At 38.0% G+C, this 16108-nt stretch overlaps 1 protein-coding gene across 5 annotated transcripts in view; it reads left to right on the forward strand.

The window, feature by feature from the left end:
- CCDC83 (coiled-coil domain containing 83) overlaps positions 1–16108 on the forward strand; it is a 29821-nt gene that overhangs the window by 2613 nt on the left and 11100 nt on the right. For all 5 annotated transcript variants that reach the window (XM_026103352.2, XM_064505182.1, XM_026103349.2 and 2 more), the window contains 8 exons: positions 121–238; positions 5547–5631; positions 7374–7542; positions 8213–8380; positions 11171–11262; positions 12415–12483; positions 14123–14244; positions 15306–15391. In XM_026103352.2, the coding sequence (XP_025959137.2) occupies positions 153–238; positions 5547–5631; positions 7374–7542; positions 8213–8380; positions 11171–11262; positions 12415–12483; positions 14123–14244; positions 15306–15391 (877 nt within the window). In that variant the 5' untranslated portion in view covers positions 121–152. The remainder of the gene's footprint in view (positions 1–120; positions 239–5546; positions 5632–7373; positions 7543–8212; positions 8381–11170; positions 11263–12414; positions 12484–14122; positions 14245–15305; positions 15392–16108) is intronic.

Raw genomic sequence — 16108 nt, forward strand, 5'->3', positions numbered from 1 at the left:
GTTTTGTTTATTTCAGAACTGTTTAGAATTTGTCACAAGTGACAAAGACTGGTGAGCATATGAAGATCATTAATTTCTCTTGTTTTTTCTTCTTTTCTGCTTGTCCTCCCCTGCCTTTAGATCTAACTTCCAGCAGAAGTACAACATAAAGCATGGAAGAGAAGAAGAAAGAGGAGAAAACAGAAGAGGGTCTTACAGAACCTAGATCAGCTTTCTTCGAAGCCTTATTAGAATTTCAGTAGGTTTGATATATTTAACTTTTCACTAATATAGAATATATTTCATGGATAAAGTAGACAGAAAAATGAACTTAGGCAGTTCAGAACCTGAACTGATTACCATATAGACTGTGGCAAATGTTTGCTCTTCTTTTCTGTACTTGCTTTGGGTTTTCAAGCCTATTCCAGAAATGTACACTTTTCAAACTATTTTACCTATGATAATGCATTTAAGTGGGTCAGAATTTTTTTTTTATGTTATTATAACTTAGGAACATAAGTTTTATTAAAAACAAAACTTTTTTGTCTGTTAGTAACAGCTATTTCATCAATGTCGTCTGAAGGGGCAAGTTCATGTTTGATCATACTTTCCAGGATACCTTACTTTTCATACAGGGAGGTAGTCACTAGCCAGCACTTTGAGACCGACAGTTCCTTTCGTGCAGTTGAGAGTGGAGCACAAAGGAAATTGTCATGTGCAGTAGACCCTCAGACTGCCATGTGTCATCCTGACATTAAGGAGTAGCAGAGCTCCTGGGGTGCCCCAGATTGTCCCCAAAACCTCTAAAAGGCTTATCATTGTAGGGAATCATCTTTTTTCAATCCCATATCATGTATGAAAAGTTCTCATCTGGCAACTTGTGGTGGAAAAAAAGCCCTGTTAAGATCAGTATCTGACACACTGTCTTTCTGCAGTGATTGCAAAGGCCTCTACTGCACCTGTACATATTTCCAAATTCTGTTCTCATTGTGCTCTGCCTGAAAGAAGAACTTTGAACAAAACTGAAAAGTGTGTTTAAAAGTATCTTGGAGAGAGCTTTTATCAGGAGCAGCCAGTCTCCGCTTTCTGTTCTTTACCTGTGTTGATCCAAAGGGAACATGATCAGCCATGACACAGGTATAACAATCTCCCAGTGACCTTGCTGCTTCTCAGAGGCTCATCCCCAAAATATACCATGTAGAAATGGTTTTCCAAATAGTAGTTGTCAGCATTTCTCCCATGTGCTCTCTCTAGATTTATATTCCAAAGGATATTCAAGCTACTGTTTGCCTCTGTCAATACTTCAGGTCAGTAATGAATTGTTAACAGAGTCTGGAAATAGAAACACAAAATCCTTAACAATCAGAATAATTTAGCGTCATCTGATGAGCTGGTTTCCTAGACAAGATTGTCATACATTCACCTTAATAATATATTTAACTCTGCATAATCAGAACATCACTGGTCTGCATATAATTGGATGTAAGCAGGTGATCATTTGAGAGAGAGTTGAACAAGTTGAAGGAGTTGTTATCAAGAGATTGTAGGTACATCTAGCTAGAATCATGTTATTTCTATCCACATGCAGATGGTAAGTTTCTAAAGAGCAACTCCTAACTGTGCAATTCCCCAGCTACATACACTGTTTAGTTGTTGTAAATGAATAGGATTACTTTCCTGGCTTTTCTGTCTCTGAACCAGGAAATGTGCCTACTCTCCTCCTCCTTCTAATTTCAGTCAGAGCTGCCATGTAATCATGTCAATATATATAGTCACTATATATTATTACAGATTGTAGGCTTTGTGAAATCGGAAGCATAGCTGAGCAAAGCTCTGTTCACAGCTTCTAACTGAGGATGTAGCCAGTCACTGCCAGGATTGTCTCCATATCATGCACCAGCTGATGAATGATAAAACTGTGGACCCAAAATGGGGACCTTATGTAATGGCAACTGTACCCATAAATTACTACCTTCCATTACTGTTAAAAATTACAATTTTAGAGATGGCCACAGAGAGAATCTCGTTGCAAACTGCTGACACTGGGAATAAAAATGGATTTTAACCAACTTCTTTGACTTTGAAAATAGTGGAGGGAAAACTTAACTCAAAAGCTATGTTAAAATCAAGCAGAGAAAAGAAGAGGGGAATAGTCTAAGAAGTTTTAAAGTAGTCTTATTTATTTTGATGTCCAATCTCTCAGGAGGATGATTGAAAGGAGAAAAATAACATTTTTTACTCTGAGACTTTTATCAAAGAGATGAAATTTGAAAGGGAGAAGGCTCAGCATACCCAATATTCAACAATTATCATCAGCATTTAAGGAACAATGAGTACTAGCTCAGTGCAGAAACAAAGAGCAAGGCAAGGGAGCAGAATAGTTACCACATACAGTTCTAGTGACATCTCTAGGAGTGTGCTGGGTTGATGTGGGATTTTTCTGTTTCATTTTACAAAGAACAGAGTACACATTTCCACAGTGAAACAGACCAGATTCAGCTGAATTATATCACAGGTAAATATTATCCAGAAAGCCAAGAAACAATGAGAAATATATCTCTTTGCTAAGAAATAACAGAATGTACTACTAGTATGAGGAAAAAATATAGTTTTCGGGTAAAATTATTGTTACGCATATTCCAATATCCAGTCAAATGACTCATGTCAGAAAAGTCTTCCACTGAAATGTGTGCTGTACTGACAGTGGATAAGTAATTTCTAGAGCAACAGTAGGTGGAAAAGGAAGAAAAAAAATACTGCTTTCTCTTTTTCTCTCTCTTTTTCAGTCTCTCTTCACCTCTGTAAATCTAAAACATCTCAGCTCCACTTTCCTTTTTGGACAAAAAAGCATAATAATACAAGTGTAATTGTCTTTCACATTTATCTTTAGGGTTTATCAAGTATATAGTATTTATTTAACTTCCATTCCTGCTTTTTCTTCTGTACATTGAAGAGAGGTTGCTGTTCATAGCAAGTTCACTATTTTGCATTTCTGATATAATTTTCTGTTTTGGGACTGGGTAGGAACAACACTTACCTTGCCCTAGTAACAAGCCCTGGATGACTGACGAAACTGTCTTGGTACTGGGGTGGAGTGTAGTTTCTGTGTGGTGAAATGTGGCATCTAGTATACACAGTTGAGAAAAACAGTATCAAAGAAATCATCAGTCTAGCTGTTTTGTAGCTTTTTGAATCTGACAAATACCACAGAAAAATCATCTAAGCAGGAAAGGTCCAACATACTGTAAACAAAATAGTGTATATTTATTCTACTCATGTATATTTTTGAAATTAACAAAATGATAGACATATTCTACAAGTTAATGTAAAATCTTATAATGGCAGTAATTAAAACCAGCATCAGTACTCAAAATAAAGATTGATTAAAATGGCAGGTAATTTAAGAGGTTACAGCATATGGCAAAGCTGTCACCTCTGTCTAATAAGTAATACATTTTTGCTGTAGCCATCAATTTCCTACTTCCAGTGTAGCCTTTCTAACTAATATCCTTAATAGAAGACCTGAAGAATACCTGGGACCACACTGGCAGCAGAGGATACAGCAGTAGTAACCTTAATTTACATGACTAAATCCCTTAAATATCCAAACTTAGCCAGGAAAAAAAAATTTTCAAAACAACTTAATATGAAAGGGAGGGTCAAAACCAAAAAAACAATCAAGAAACAATACCGGTTGAAGCAGTAAAAGATGTGATAATTGCAGTATTTGCCTCTATTGTTCATTACGGTGAATGAATTCCAGGAAGAGATATGAGAAAGATTTTATATGATTTTGGAAATAGACATTATTTGCAATCCAACGTATTGATTCTAGAAGTGAGATCTATGTTTACTGGAAAAAAAAATATCTTTTACAGCTGTTGCGCAGAGGATAGCAAGTAGTCTATGAGAACTGTGAAAGCTGTGAGCTAGTTCATTGGCTTAAGTTTATGAATATGTTTAGAGGAAACTACTCATCCTACAGTCCCTATTCTCTTAGAGTTTCTTGAAGGCTAACAAGTTCTTGGTGAACAGTTTGTGAGGCTCACCAAACCAAATTTTCAGAAGAACTGAATCCCATTAAGTATCTGGATTGGGATTTGTCTGACCTATGTCTGAGTGAATTGCCTAGGTTTCTTTTATAGTGAGTGATGAGAAATAAATATTTGTGAAACACAAATCATCTCCTAAAAGACACTGCTAAAAAGGTCGGCTAAACCACAGCCAGAAAGGAGAGAAATTGCTTGTTTCTTCCTGTTAGCTACAAAGGAATCATGGGGCAACTAGTTTAGATGCAAATGGATACATTGCAGATGCTTTAAAGTATGAGATGAATTGAAGTGAAGAAGACCTTCATAGTTCAGAGTGGAATGCCATTCAAAATGTGGCCATCCAACAGGAGGAGGTGGGTTCCTTGTGCTTGAAAATTTGTTCCTACATTCAAATGGTAAAATATGCTGCTAGTTACTGGGCATGTCACACTGTAATGCAGTAACATACAAAGTGCTGTGCTGTTACCTTTGTTAATGTGAATTTGTTAATAATTTTCCTTCCTCCTTTTCTTGTAAAAAGATAAAAAGTACTATCATAAAGGATGCAGTTCAGTATGCCAGTGCAGCAGAGAAACCCATGAAATTCAGATAATTTGGAAAGTTATGTAGCCATCCCTAGCTACAAACAGAGGAGGAATATGTTTGGGAGGGGAGAAACAGCAAGCCTGTGGATGCTTTATATCCTTTCCCACCTCCAAAAGCAGTAAAGAAGATTTGCCCAAGAGTAAGTAAGACTGGATGAAAGCACTGAGTATTGCCATTCTGTATCCTCGTGTGTAGTCTGGAGGAATGACTCCAAGAGTTACTTCAGGCAGAACTATTGAATGATTCCTTGAGTACCACATTTTCTGTAGAAAGCAAACAGTTTTGGGGTGCTTCTGTGCAGTCCTTCAGTAGAGAATGCATGGTTTGCAGGTGTCTCAGCTGGTTCTGCAAGGACCAAATGGTATACACCGGTGGGACATTTAAGAAAATTACAAATCAGACATTTATGGAGTTTCCCACCTCCCACTTTAAAGTCTGCTAGCTGGTTGCAGGTCTCATGCTTGCACAGTCATAATTATGAAACCTAGATTCCTTCCCTGCCTTTGCTGCTATCATAATCTGTATAGACTTTGGAAGCTTAGTTTCAGTTCAGTCTTGAGTTCTAGAAGAACTGAAATGGCTCAAGGCTGAAGGGGCAATGCTGGAGTTCCAGCTAACGGTCCCTTTCTTAGCACAATTTATCTGCCAGGGGAGCTGTTTATTTTGTTGCAGACTATAGCCATGCAGAAATAAGATAATCAAGGAGTCTTTTTCTCAGTGTGAGATGAGGTCCAAACTAACATGAAGGTCCAGCTGTATCTGGTAAATCATTTCTTATGTGCAGTAAGAAGACAGCAGCACCTACCCAATTAGTGAAGCAATATGAAATAGAAGACAGAAAAACATTAAGTATTTATGCCTAATCCATTTTAAATAATCAAGCTCTCCTGTTTTTGTAACAACTTTTCTTACTTTACTCTTTCTTCATAGAATTCAGATAAAAGAAGAAACAATTGATCAAGTTTTGCTTGATCTGAAACATGTGGAAGAAAAGAACAAAGAATACCATGAAAGAGTAAGTTACCATACATCTTTCTCTCACCACATTTTGTATGTGATGTTTTAATTCACAAAATTAATTTGATTCTTTCAGTCCAAATATCATAATTGTAGTCATTGCTGTGAATCCCTTGTAGTCAATGAAACTAGAATTAGTGAATCACTTCATGTGCTTAAAAGTCAGAATGGTACCTAAATTACATGTAGCACATACCTGAAGTAGGTGATTTATATATGTACTTAAATATAACTCTGTTAGCAGATAGAGCTAAGTACTGAGATCTGCTGACTAAAAAGGACTTTTTTGATTCACTTCCAAGGTGATGGGAGTAGCACAGGTATCTATGAGGTCTTAGTTATTCTTGCAAACTTAGTTATAATGAAAACTGAACAAAGAAGAAAGACCATTCCACTTCCTAGGCCTGTCTAGGCCCAATTTTTAGCAGTGTATGATGAAGGGTCACTTGCCTGTGGATTAACAGTTTTGTTATTAGGAGTAATTTTTAAAGCAAGATTATGTAATTACTGATCACACTAGAGCGACACTTTGAAGAGCCATTTAGTATGGCATCCGAGGACTGAAAGCAGTGGATTTTGACTGCGGATACATACGCAGTCACGTAACGAAATGCATTAAAATCTTTCAAAAATCCTTAGGCTGGATCATGTTGGTCACACAATTTTGCAGCTTGCACTTCCCATAGCACTGAAACAGCGAAACACCTTCTCTCTGCCCTTCCCATGCCTGATGTTTCCAGTGCTTTTATAAATGCCCATCTATTTAGTTTTCCCTGGTGTGCCTTGGAGGCTTGAAGTCTTGATTGTGTTTCATTTGTGGGCCTTAACCATCAGTGGAAGTGGCCTTTGGCTCTTCTTTCTGCAGATGTGCAGTCTCCTGTGGCTGTTCCCCCAATTTGCAGCTAGTTCATGGTCTCTGAAGGACTCGTTTAAATTTCAGACTTTGCACAGTACTTCAGAGCATGCTTCAAGTGCTTTTTGTTTAATTTAGCCATGTTCTGACAACCCCTTGGGCTTCCCTCTTTGTTTCCTGCTTCATAGTTCTGAGTGGTTTGGAGTTAATCGTTTTAGAAGTGGGGAATGTTTGAGACTCTCTCTATGGCATTGTTATTGTTAGGATTTGTCTGGTATGGTTATTTGCTCTTTCATCATGTCTTTGGGAGCAAACATACAGAATCAGTAATTTCAAATAATTTGAGTGTCATGAGCACATGATGGTGTGATGTACATGAGGATGTAAGCACAGTTGTGGAATCAGTGGGTCTGACTCAGCTGCAGCTCTGACAAGACTCTTTGCTGTGGTTTTAGGCAAGGGCCTTAATTGTCTAGTGTCCTGGGTTATCATTTCTGTGTCAAAGATGCTAAATTTTCATGAGGAATATTGAAGTTGATAACTCTTAGAAATAAATAGTGTTACTAAATCGACCCACAAGCAGTGTTCTTTCCAGGCAATAGAGGATTATTCATGTGATGCACCAAACAGAGTAAGGTCATCATTTGTCTCTCATTTCCTTGTTGTAATGGGCCTAAAGTTATTGAGAAGCTTTTGAGACTTGCAGACTGAGCCCTTCCCTCCAGCCTTTTCAAATAAGAAGAATAGCTCTTTTCAGCTGAATGTTTTGGCAGTGCATCCTGGCACTAACCCAAATCTGACTTTTCTTTATTACTTAAGTTTGTAACTTAGAAAACTAATTAGAAAACACTTTAATATGTGCTTTTCCTACTGTTGTTCTTTCACAGAATGACCGTTTGAAGGACGAACAGCAGGCACGCATCAGGCGTATCCTAAGACAGCTAGAAGAAGAGGAGAAAGAACAAGATCAAAAGGAGATTGTAACTAGGGATAACGTTGAAGAGTCACTGAAAGCAAAATGGCAGTATGTTAAGGACAAGGAACAACTTCTGAAAGGTGTGTTGTGAGTTGTGGAAGTGTGGTTTGCTGTTTACACAGTTGGGATTGAGTAGATTTTTTTGCATTTTAAATAGAGATTCAGCTGCCTTGTTACATAAAAACCATACAGCTTTTCCTCCCCAAAATTAAGCTCTTTAGGTGTAGAATGAGATTTCTGAGGGCTTATAAGTAAATCTGCTAACTAAATTGGATAAAAATTCAGTAGAATTGTGTATTTTATTGAAACAGATGCCATATATTAAGACTCCGTTTTGTTCCTTCCAAGTGATATGTATTACTGTGGAAGTACAGATGCTTCATATTTTCCATTAAGCTGAAAGTCATGAAAGCCCCATGCATTGGCTCTACTGGAAGATAAAAAAAGAAAAACATTGATGGCAGCAAAAATGACCATTTTTGATTGCTCAAAGTTCTGGCTGCCATCCCTGTGATTCTCAGTGGGAGTGAAGTCACATGTGTCTTTGGTTACAATGTTTCAGTGAGAACTGTTGTCTCTTGTTGGCAGAATAAGATCAAGCTGTTTTCATCAATGATGGTGGCCCTTGACACTATGTGGGGCCATTGTATTGCAATGTATTGTAGGATAGAAGAACCACCCCTCTATCTCCAATCCCTCAGTTTAAGAAATTTATAAAGAATCCCTCTTCTGATGTTCTTACTTTAATAGATCTGCGCTTCCAGATAGAAGAAACAGACCAAAAACTTTTAGTAAAGCGAGCTGAGAGGGATTATTTGTTGGAGTACAAAAATGTAGGAAGTAAAACACAGGCCAACAAGATTAAGAATCTGGAAAAAGACATCAAGGAAGTTAAAGATGACCTTCGCAGGGCTACAGGTCAGTTTACAGCTAGTGTAATACAAATCTGATAGGCTCTTTGTGTATAACCTGCATGAATTAATTAAATTATGAATTTAATTTGAGGCCAAGCTAATTACAGTAATTTCTATCAATATTTCCAAACCTCTGCACCTAAGTGCGCTGTGTAACCCTGTAAGATGGAAGAACCATCCCTCTTTCTCCTATCCCCCTGAAACTGCCTTTACTAAAGAAATTGATGAAGTTGCAGGCATTATGAATGCCCCAATAAAGAAACTGATAATCCTGTCTTCTGACAATTTTATTGTAAAATACAGAGAAACCATTTTTAAAAAATGTACTGTGAAGGACAGCAGATTTCTAAAAATCAGGCTACATGTATTTGGATACCTTCATGTAGGTCTTCCTGGAACCTATGCTTAGTAGTCCTGTTGGAGATGTTGACTGTTCTTATTGCTTTTCATCATGCTCAAGCACGTCACATGTTGAACACTTCTTTGACAGAGAAGTAGTATGAGCTCATTCTTGGAATAGTCTTCTGAACCGAACATACATACTGGTTTAAATTCAGTACTAAGGGGGAGCTTTGTAGCCAATGGTCTGAATTTTACCTCCTAGTTGCATAGTCCCATGTATGAGGTGCAGCAAAATTGCCGGCGCAGATATATACAAATCTTGGGAACTGTTTCAATTCTGATACAACAGTAGAACAGATTTAAGAGCTTGCATGTTCCGGTGCTGAGTGCTTTACAAAGCCACTAGATTCTCCCTATTACTACTGCATTACTTTAAAATCGTTTAAATATTTAGTTGTTATGTAACCTGAACTATTCAAAGGAAAAAGAAGTCCTGATTTTCTTCCTTTATGACCCTCTCAGTATTCATGACCACAGCCAAGCAGCTGGTTGTAACAGGCAGTGACACTACTCTAAGGGTCTCTGTATACTCTGTGCCAACCATTACCAGGCATCAACTACTGTGGATAAGATCCAGTTAGCTATCTTTTTGTCTCTAGAAACGTATTTTATCATGATTTAGATCTGCATTATGTATTCTGCATTGCCAGCTAGCTTGCCAGATATCTAAGCCTGTATTCCAGGAGGGGTTGATATTTTTCATTATGCACGTTCTCTGTTTTCAATCTGTTTAAATTTTGCTATATAGCTGCTGATACATGAAATGAAAAGGAAAACAGGCTTTTACATTGAATGCCAAAGTGAACCATTAGGAACACTCAGTCTGACCTCCTACATATCACAGGCTGCAGAGACAAAAACCTGTGGTTAAATTGAAGTGTATTTATACAAATGTTGTCACAGAGGTACATATAGCAGTTGCCTAATTACTATACTGCAAAACTATGTTACCTGTAGTGGATGTTAACAAACTATTTTTTTCAAGTTCCTAAAATCAAACTTAAAAATTGGCTGGGGAATAGAGTCTTCTAGTGGACAACCACTATCTCACAAAGTTCCAGCTGCAGCAAACTGGGCTTGTTCAGTCCTTGAATGTTTAACAGGTTTAGGGAGTAAAGTGTAGGGGAAGGAGTTTCTCTTTAGGTACCATTAAAGGCCTTGGTGCTGGGTTCATGTGGTCTGGAGATGGCATTGTAGACAAAGCTGTTGGACTGGAGAGGCATCATAAGAAAGACATATGTTTAGGCAAGGTCTGGAGAGGAGAGTGTTGCAGTCACAGACTGGTTAGGGAAAATAGCCACCATAGAAAAAGTGAATATGTGTGTCCCTTTTTCCCATTACATCTCAGGTTGTTTAGCTGTCTGCAAGAGGATGAAAAGTTGATTTAATTGTAGTGTGTAAGTACCTCCAGTTCATTCTGCTAAGTCTAGATGGAGGATTGATTAAGGTGGGCCAGCTTCCACAGTGTTAGATTAAGATCTGATGCAGCTACCTTTCACATATGACTGCTCGCGATTCCGCAGTGTATCCATGCCCAGATACTCATTTACAGCCAGGTCAGCAGTAGGCAGTGCTCAACACAAGTCCAGAGCTAGGCTGAGTTTCAAGTGTCTGGAACAAGTGTGAAGTGCCTTCCTTCAAAGAAAAGCACCAAAACCTTCATTGATTTCTTCACAGGGAAAAAATGCCAAACAGTAGTGGGCTATTTAGAATAGCACAAAAGTAGCTGAAGGGAAGGATGAAATAACTAAATAGCAAGTGACTGGAACTTGAAAGCAAATAAATTTAGTTAGACATAAGACACACTTTTTAAATAATGACTATGATTAATGATAAAAGCAATTGTCAAGGCCATTACTACTTTCTGCATTTTGTCCTCTTGTCAAGTTAGATCCTTCTGTAAGGCTCAGATGGCAGAGAAGTTTTTAGGCTCAATGTAATGATAAATATCTGAAAAAAAAACGCTAGCCCCTGTGCATAAGATGCTCTAATATCCATTTTTTCCTAAAAACTAAATTTTTTAAGCATATCACTTCCATTACTCCTGAGACTCTGCTATTGAAAGAATCAAGATTTAGTATTAAGATATACATATCTTAGCAGAGAGTAACACTGTTTATAAGGTGTTATAGTTGCCAGTGGATAAGCTAGTTCAGATTTCTAGTTTTGTAGTTAACATTACTGTCCTTTGGGTTTTGGACAATTTCTGTAGACAAGGATGCCTGACTTCGTGGGTTATATTCCTTCCTGTGGGGCATTAATACATATGCACATGATGCTGGCTGAGAAGTTCCAGTTTAGGATCAACGTGCCGATTACTTATTTGTTGGCAGGGTGACACTGATGTCATATAATGATTTCTGGTTTTCTTTTTTTTGGTTTGTTTTTGAAGAATATTATACAAATGCTTTGAAAACACTAAAAGAAAAAAATGACAGACTGGTTGAGACGCAAGTGAAGAAAAGTAAAGAACAGGCCCCTGAGGTATTCATTCTGCCTTTTTCAAAATGCTAATTGAATCTTATTGATTCATGTACTCTGTATTAATAATTATTTTAACTGGAATTAAGATTTTGAACTTTTCCAATAAATTGAGAGTAAAATATCCTGTAAATACTCTTACTAAATACTGCATTGCTTATTGTTATAAACAGACTGTACCTGTTTTTTTACGTAAGACTAACAATGAATAAATCTGAGGGAGTTTTACAGAGGAAGTAGAGGAAACCAGGGCACTGTGCAGTGACATGACTTGTTCAAGAACGTGTCACATTTGCCATGACCTTAATATTGATGTTTTCATAGACTTTGAAAACCAGTAAGTAACGTATTAAGAGATTGTCTGCCTGGAAATAGACATTGATTTAAAAAATACAGAAGTGTGCTTTTTGGAACTGCCAAAATAGTGTAGTCTAAAGTAAAATTTAGGTTTATTGATACACAGATCTTTCTGTCACCTCTGCCAGCTTTGACTGCAAACATGACTTTATAAAATGTTTATGGTGATGGGTTTTTTTCACTCCTCAAATGCAAAGCATACTTCAGTGTAACATTGAATGCACTAGCTGTTTACATTCCCTGACTTCAGTACTCTGATTTTCAGTCATGTGAGCAGATAATCCAAAGGACTGTGTGTTTGTGCTGATCTACTGTGGTTTCTTCCTTCCAATTCTTTCCTTCTTATTACTACCATCAATAATTAAATTGTAGCTTTGGCTCATTAGAAAAAACCTCTGCATGTTTAAGGCACGTGGGATGAATCAGTACTGCTTTATTTATGATACTGTTTGGGTTTTTTTAGTAGATAAAGGTTTGGTTTCTTCAAAACAGGAAGATTTCAGCAGTAGTGGGAACTGAGCAGAACTTGTTAAACAGAAGAAAATGTTCTGATTCAAGTATAGGAAATGATAAAATACTGGTAAGTTGCTTGTCCGATAAACTGCGCAGGGCCGGATGATGGAGACAAAACAGCTGGCCTTGTAGACTAAATCTCTTTCTAATCCCTCAAGGGATGTTACAGTCTGTTGTGTGGATGTTTCTTGATTATTTCCTGCTAAACAGCAGAAGGTGCTTCTTTTTAGTGTACAGCACTGTCAAAGTCTTCAAATGAGATGATCTTAAATTGTGTTTTCTTAGAATGCTGTAAAACACATAGACAAAAGCAGTTGCAAGGACATTGAAGAAAATGAATGGCTAAAAGAAGAGGTAAGAGGATCACCTGTTTTCAGTTTATAATGACAGTTAAGGTTTGAAATTAGCAATGGCCCACAGTCACAGCTGTGTTTCCAGTGATGGGCCTCTGAGGACATTCATAAGGAAAAGGAGAGTGCTTGTCCTGTAATTAATCTGTAACTACCAGTAGCAAGCAGTGTAAGTGGCAGATAAAGGTAGAAGGTGACCATCTTTTCCATACATTCAAACCCCCTTCCCTGTAACACCCATTTTCATATAGGAGTTATATGAAAGATTACAGTGTTTGATAAAATTCAGTATGAGGTGGTGTCAACAGGGGAGATCCACCTCAGAGTGCTCTTATGTCCTGACAGGCCCTCTTCTCGGAGCTGAAGGAAGTGGGTTTCTTTCCCCTCAGCTAGAGGAGGAATTTGAACCCATTCCAGTTCCCTACATTATGAATTAGTGCTCTGAATTATTGTGGAAAACAAAGCTATTATCACTAACTTCTCCAGTCTTTGGATTTCAGCCGTTTTCTTATAACAGTTTTCTTATAACAGGCTAAATGGAAATGTGTAGCCGACAGACTCTTCCAGTATTTTGGGGTGGGAAATAAAAATTTCAGTTTTATCCTGGTTCAAATTTCAGTTTGGCCACTGCACTGAAAAATGACTTACCAACACAGACAGCCCTCATGTAGTTAGTTCCAAATCTATATGGATTTGGAGCCTCTAGTTATGTTCTTCAGTGGTTACTCTGTCACACCAACATAATGCAAAGCTGCATCACCTCATAGTGGCAAGCCACATCCTGCTCCCAATTAATGTCCTGTCATTTTCGCCTTTTGTAATCCCCGGGGCAAATGTGAGCTAGCTTTTCACTACAAAATTGGATGATTAGAGATGGGTTAATTTGGCTCAGGTGTGAACAGATAGATACATTCAGATCACTAGGTACTGTTCTTATCCATGTGCCTGTGGCTAAGATTTCTGGAAAGGTATCCATCCCACAGTATATCACACTTCTTACCCCAGTGAGTGGGGTAGGAACTTGCTTGTATTTCAGGATGAGTGAATGGAATTGTGGGGACTGAGTAACTAGCATCCTTTGGGAAATATACTTCATAACAAGATAGCATTATGGGGTAATTACAAGGCCAAAAGAAAGCAGAATCTGAGGTTTAACCAGTAGCCTGGCTAACCTGGGCTGAAAGCATCACTAATTCTAGGTAAGAAGGTTTTGTGGCTAGGCAGGAACTAGGAAAGCAACAATTTCTGAGCAAGAGCCTGAACTTAACTCTGCAAAGAAGATTTTTTTTTTTCTCTCAAAGCTCTGGTGTGAAAGTGAAAAAGAAAAATCCAGTGCTCTTGTCCCCCAGAACTGATTGGTACGTTAGAAGGTTCCGCTAGCAGAGTTGCATTGTCCAGCGGTGTGTCTCTAACAGACAGAGCTGTGCCAGTAGATGGTTCTAGTAAAGATGTGAAAGAACCAGAGAGGCCTTCACTTTGCCTAAAAATGTATCACGACACTGCTCCACCAAATGCAAAGTGTTGCTGATACAGCTGCATTCTTCCTAGGAGTTTACTACTGAAATAGTTACAAGGAAGGCTTTCTAATATGGATGTAGTCTTTCTTGTCTTCCTAAGATTACCTTTTTCTTTTTTGTCAAAAGGTAAAAATATACCAAAAGGAGATAAGTGATCTGAAAGCCTCTATTTACCTCCTGGAAGAAGAAAATATAGGTCTAGTGATGAAACTGCTTGATCTCAGACTTCAGAATCTGAGAGTACCCAGGTAAAATGATGCCTTTATAGACTCAAAGACAATTATTATTTTTAAAGGTAACACCTGCTCCTGCCTCCTCTTCCCATTTGGGCTCTCCAGCAACAAAGCCAAGGTAGTTTCCTAGTTGTGGGGAGGCAGGATTTGGCTCAGTGTGTGTGGGGCTTGTATCTCTGAAGGATGACAGCAACATTGTAATGCCGTAAACACCAGCATTCAGGAAAGAAACTGGATTATCTATTAACCATACAGATCCTCCTAGCCACACTCATTTTCTTTTGCAGGAGATACAGTTGGAGTTTGGAAATAGTTTCTTTTTTGTTATAACTGTATCAGACACAGCCTCTCAGACCAAGTGCTGAGTAATAGATTTGTCCTTTATTGTTGGCAAAATGTTAGAGGGTGTGCAGATTAATATGCAAACGTGGGGTTTTGCTATCTCAAGTAAAACAGATGATGTGTGATATGGAGCAGAAGTAAGGAATAGGCCTTGGGATGGTTCTGTCTGTAGAGGTGTCTGTGGTACTAGTTTCTTTTGTATTGAAATGTTTTAGCTTGTGCCCTAGGGAAGGACTAATTTAGCTGCAAAATGTCATCACTAATCATATCAAAAGCACAGTGTAACAATGGAAATGATCCTTCTTTCTTTCCCAGTCCCAACTCAGTGATTTCAGCTGTATTGAACAAAAAAGCTCCATCTTCCAAGTAAGAAGTGACCATTTTTCTCTCCTCCCCAAACTTAGCCTGCTCTTAAGTGATGGCTATCAGCTGTGGTTTGTATTTTGGACTGACTGGAGACTATAACATTTGTTTTCTTTTAGTCTCATGAACATAGTTGAGCTAAGGCACTAAGAATAAGAAAAACAGTGTATTAGCCACTAAGCTACCTGGCTGCCTCCATTGCATTTTTAAATCATTGTGCTATTCTGCATTTGTGGTTAAGCAGCAAATGGCTTTCAGAAAGGGTCAAATTCGCCTCCTCCCTTGCCCCCTGAAAAGATTGCACAAGACAATTTAGAGAGAAAATTCAGAACTCTAATATGAGTTTCACTTTATTTTTTTTAATTTTATAGGCATTTGTTTCTTACCCAGGCAGCTGGCTTGCAAGATGAACTACCTAAGGATGGAATGAAAGGATTAGAGCATAGAGAACATGAAGGTAATTCACATGCCAGCAGTTTGTAAGAACTGATAAATTAGAGAACATTTAATTAGCCTCACAGGAATGATACACTGTAGTATGGGTTAGGAAGAGAAGAACACAATTCTTAATACAGTCTTAAAACTGAAATCAGTGTTTTGATTGTTGAATGTAATTACTCATTATAGAATCTGATTAACAGGATCGGCCATCTTTTACGAAGACATGATTCATAGGACCTTTACTGATCCACATCATCATAAGTTCCTTATTATATGTTATCCCAGAGAGCATACTCTTGAGCACTATACTAGCTTTTACTTGAAGTGTATGTGCATGTTACAGTCATTCAGCTCATATAGATATACCAAAGTTAATTTAAATGAGTCCCTAGCAGAGCAGATGAAGCTTCATGGAACTCAGCCTGAACTGAAAATCTTCATACGCAATACTGATCTTCGGGCTGTATATACACTGGTGGGTGTGCCCAGGAAAAGGACATACCATTAGGTGACAAGACCATGTCAGTGTGTTTATCCATTCAGAGTGGTTTCTATGGCTTCCTTAGTATCACAGGCTTTCTTTTACATCTTTGTGTGGGTAGAAGAAAGAGAAAGATAAAATAAAATTGAGGAGATAAGTTGCAAATGTTGAAACCATACAGTCAGGAATACGTGAACAGTCTGTTGAAGTTCTGATCAGTTCCAGCCATCTCTGGGCCTTTCTGGAGCCATC

The sequence above is a fragment of the Dromaius novaehollandiae genome, chromosome 1, assembly GCF_036370855.1.
Source record: "Dromaius novaehollandiae isolate bDroNov1 chromosome 1, bDroNov1.hap1, whole genome shotgun sequence".
Taxonomy (NCBI): domain Eukaryota; kingdom Metazoa; phylum Chordata; class Aves; order Casuariiformes; family Dromaiidae; genus Dromaius; species Dromaius novaehollandiae.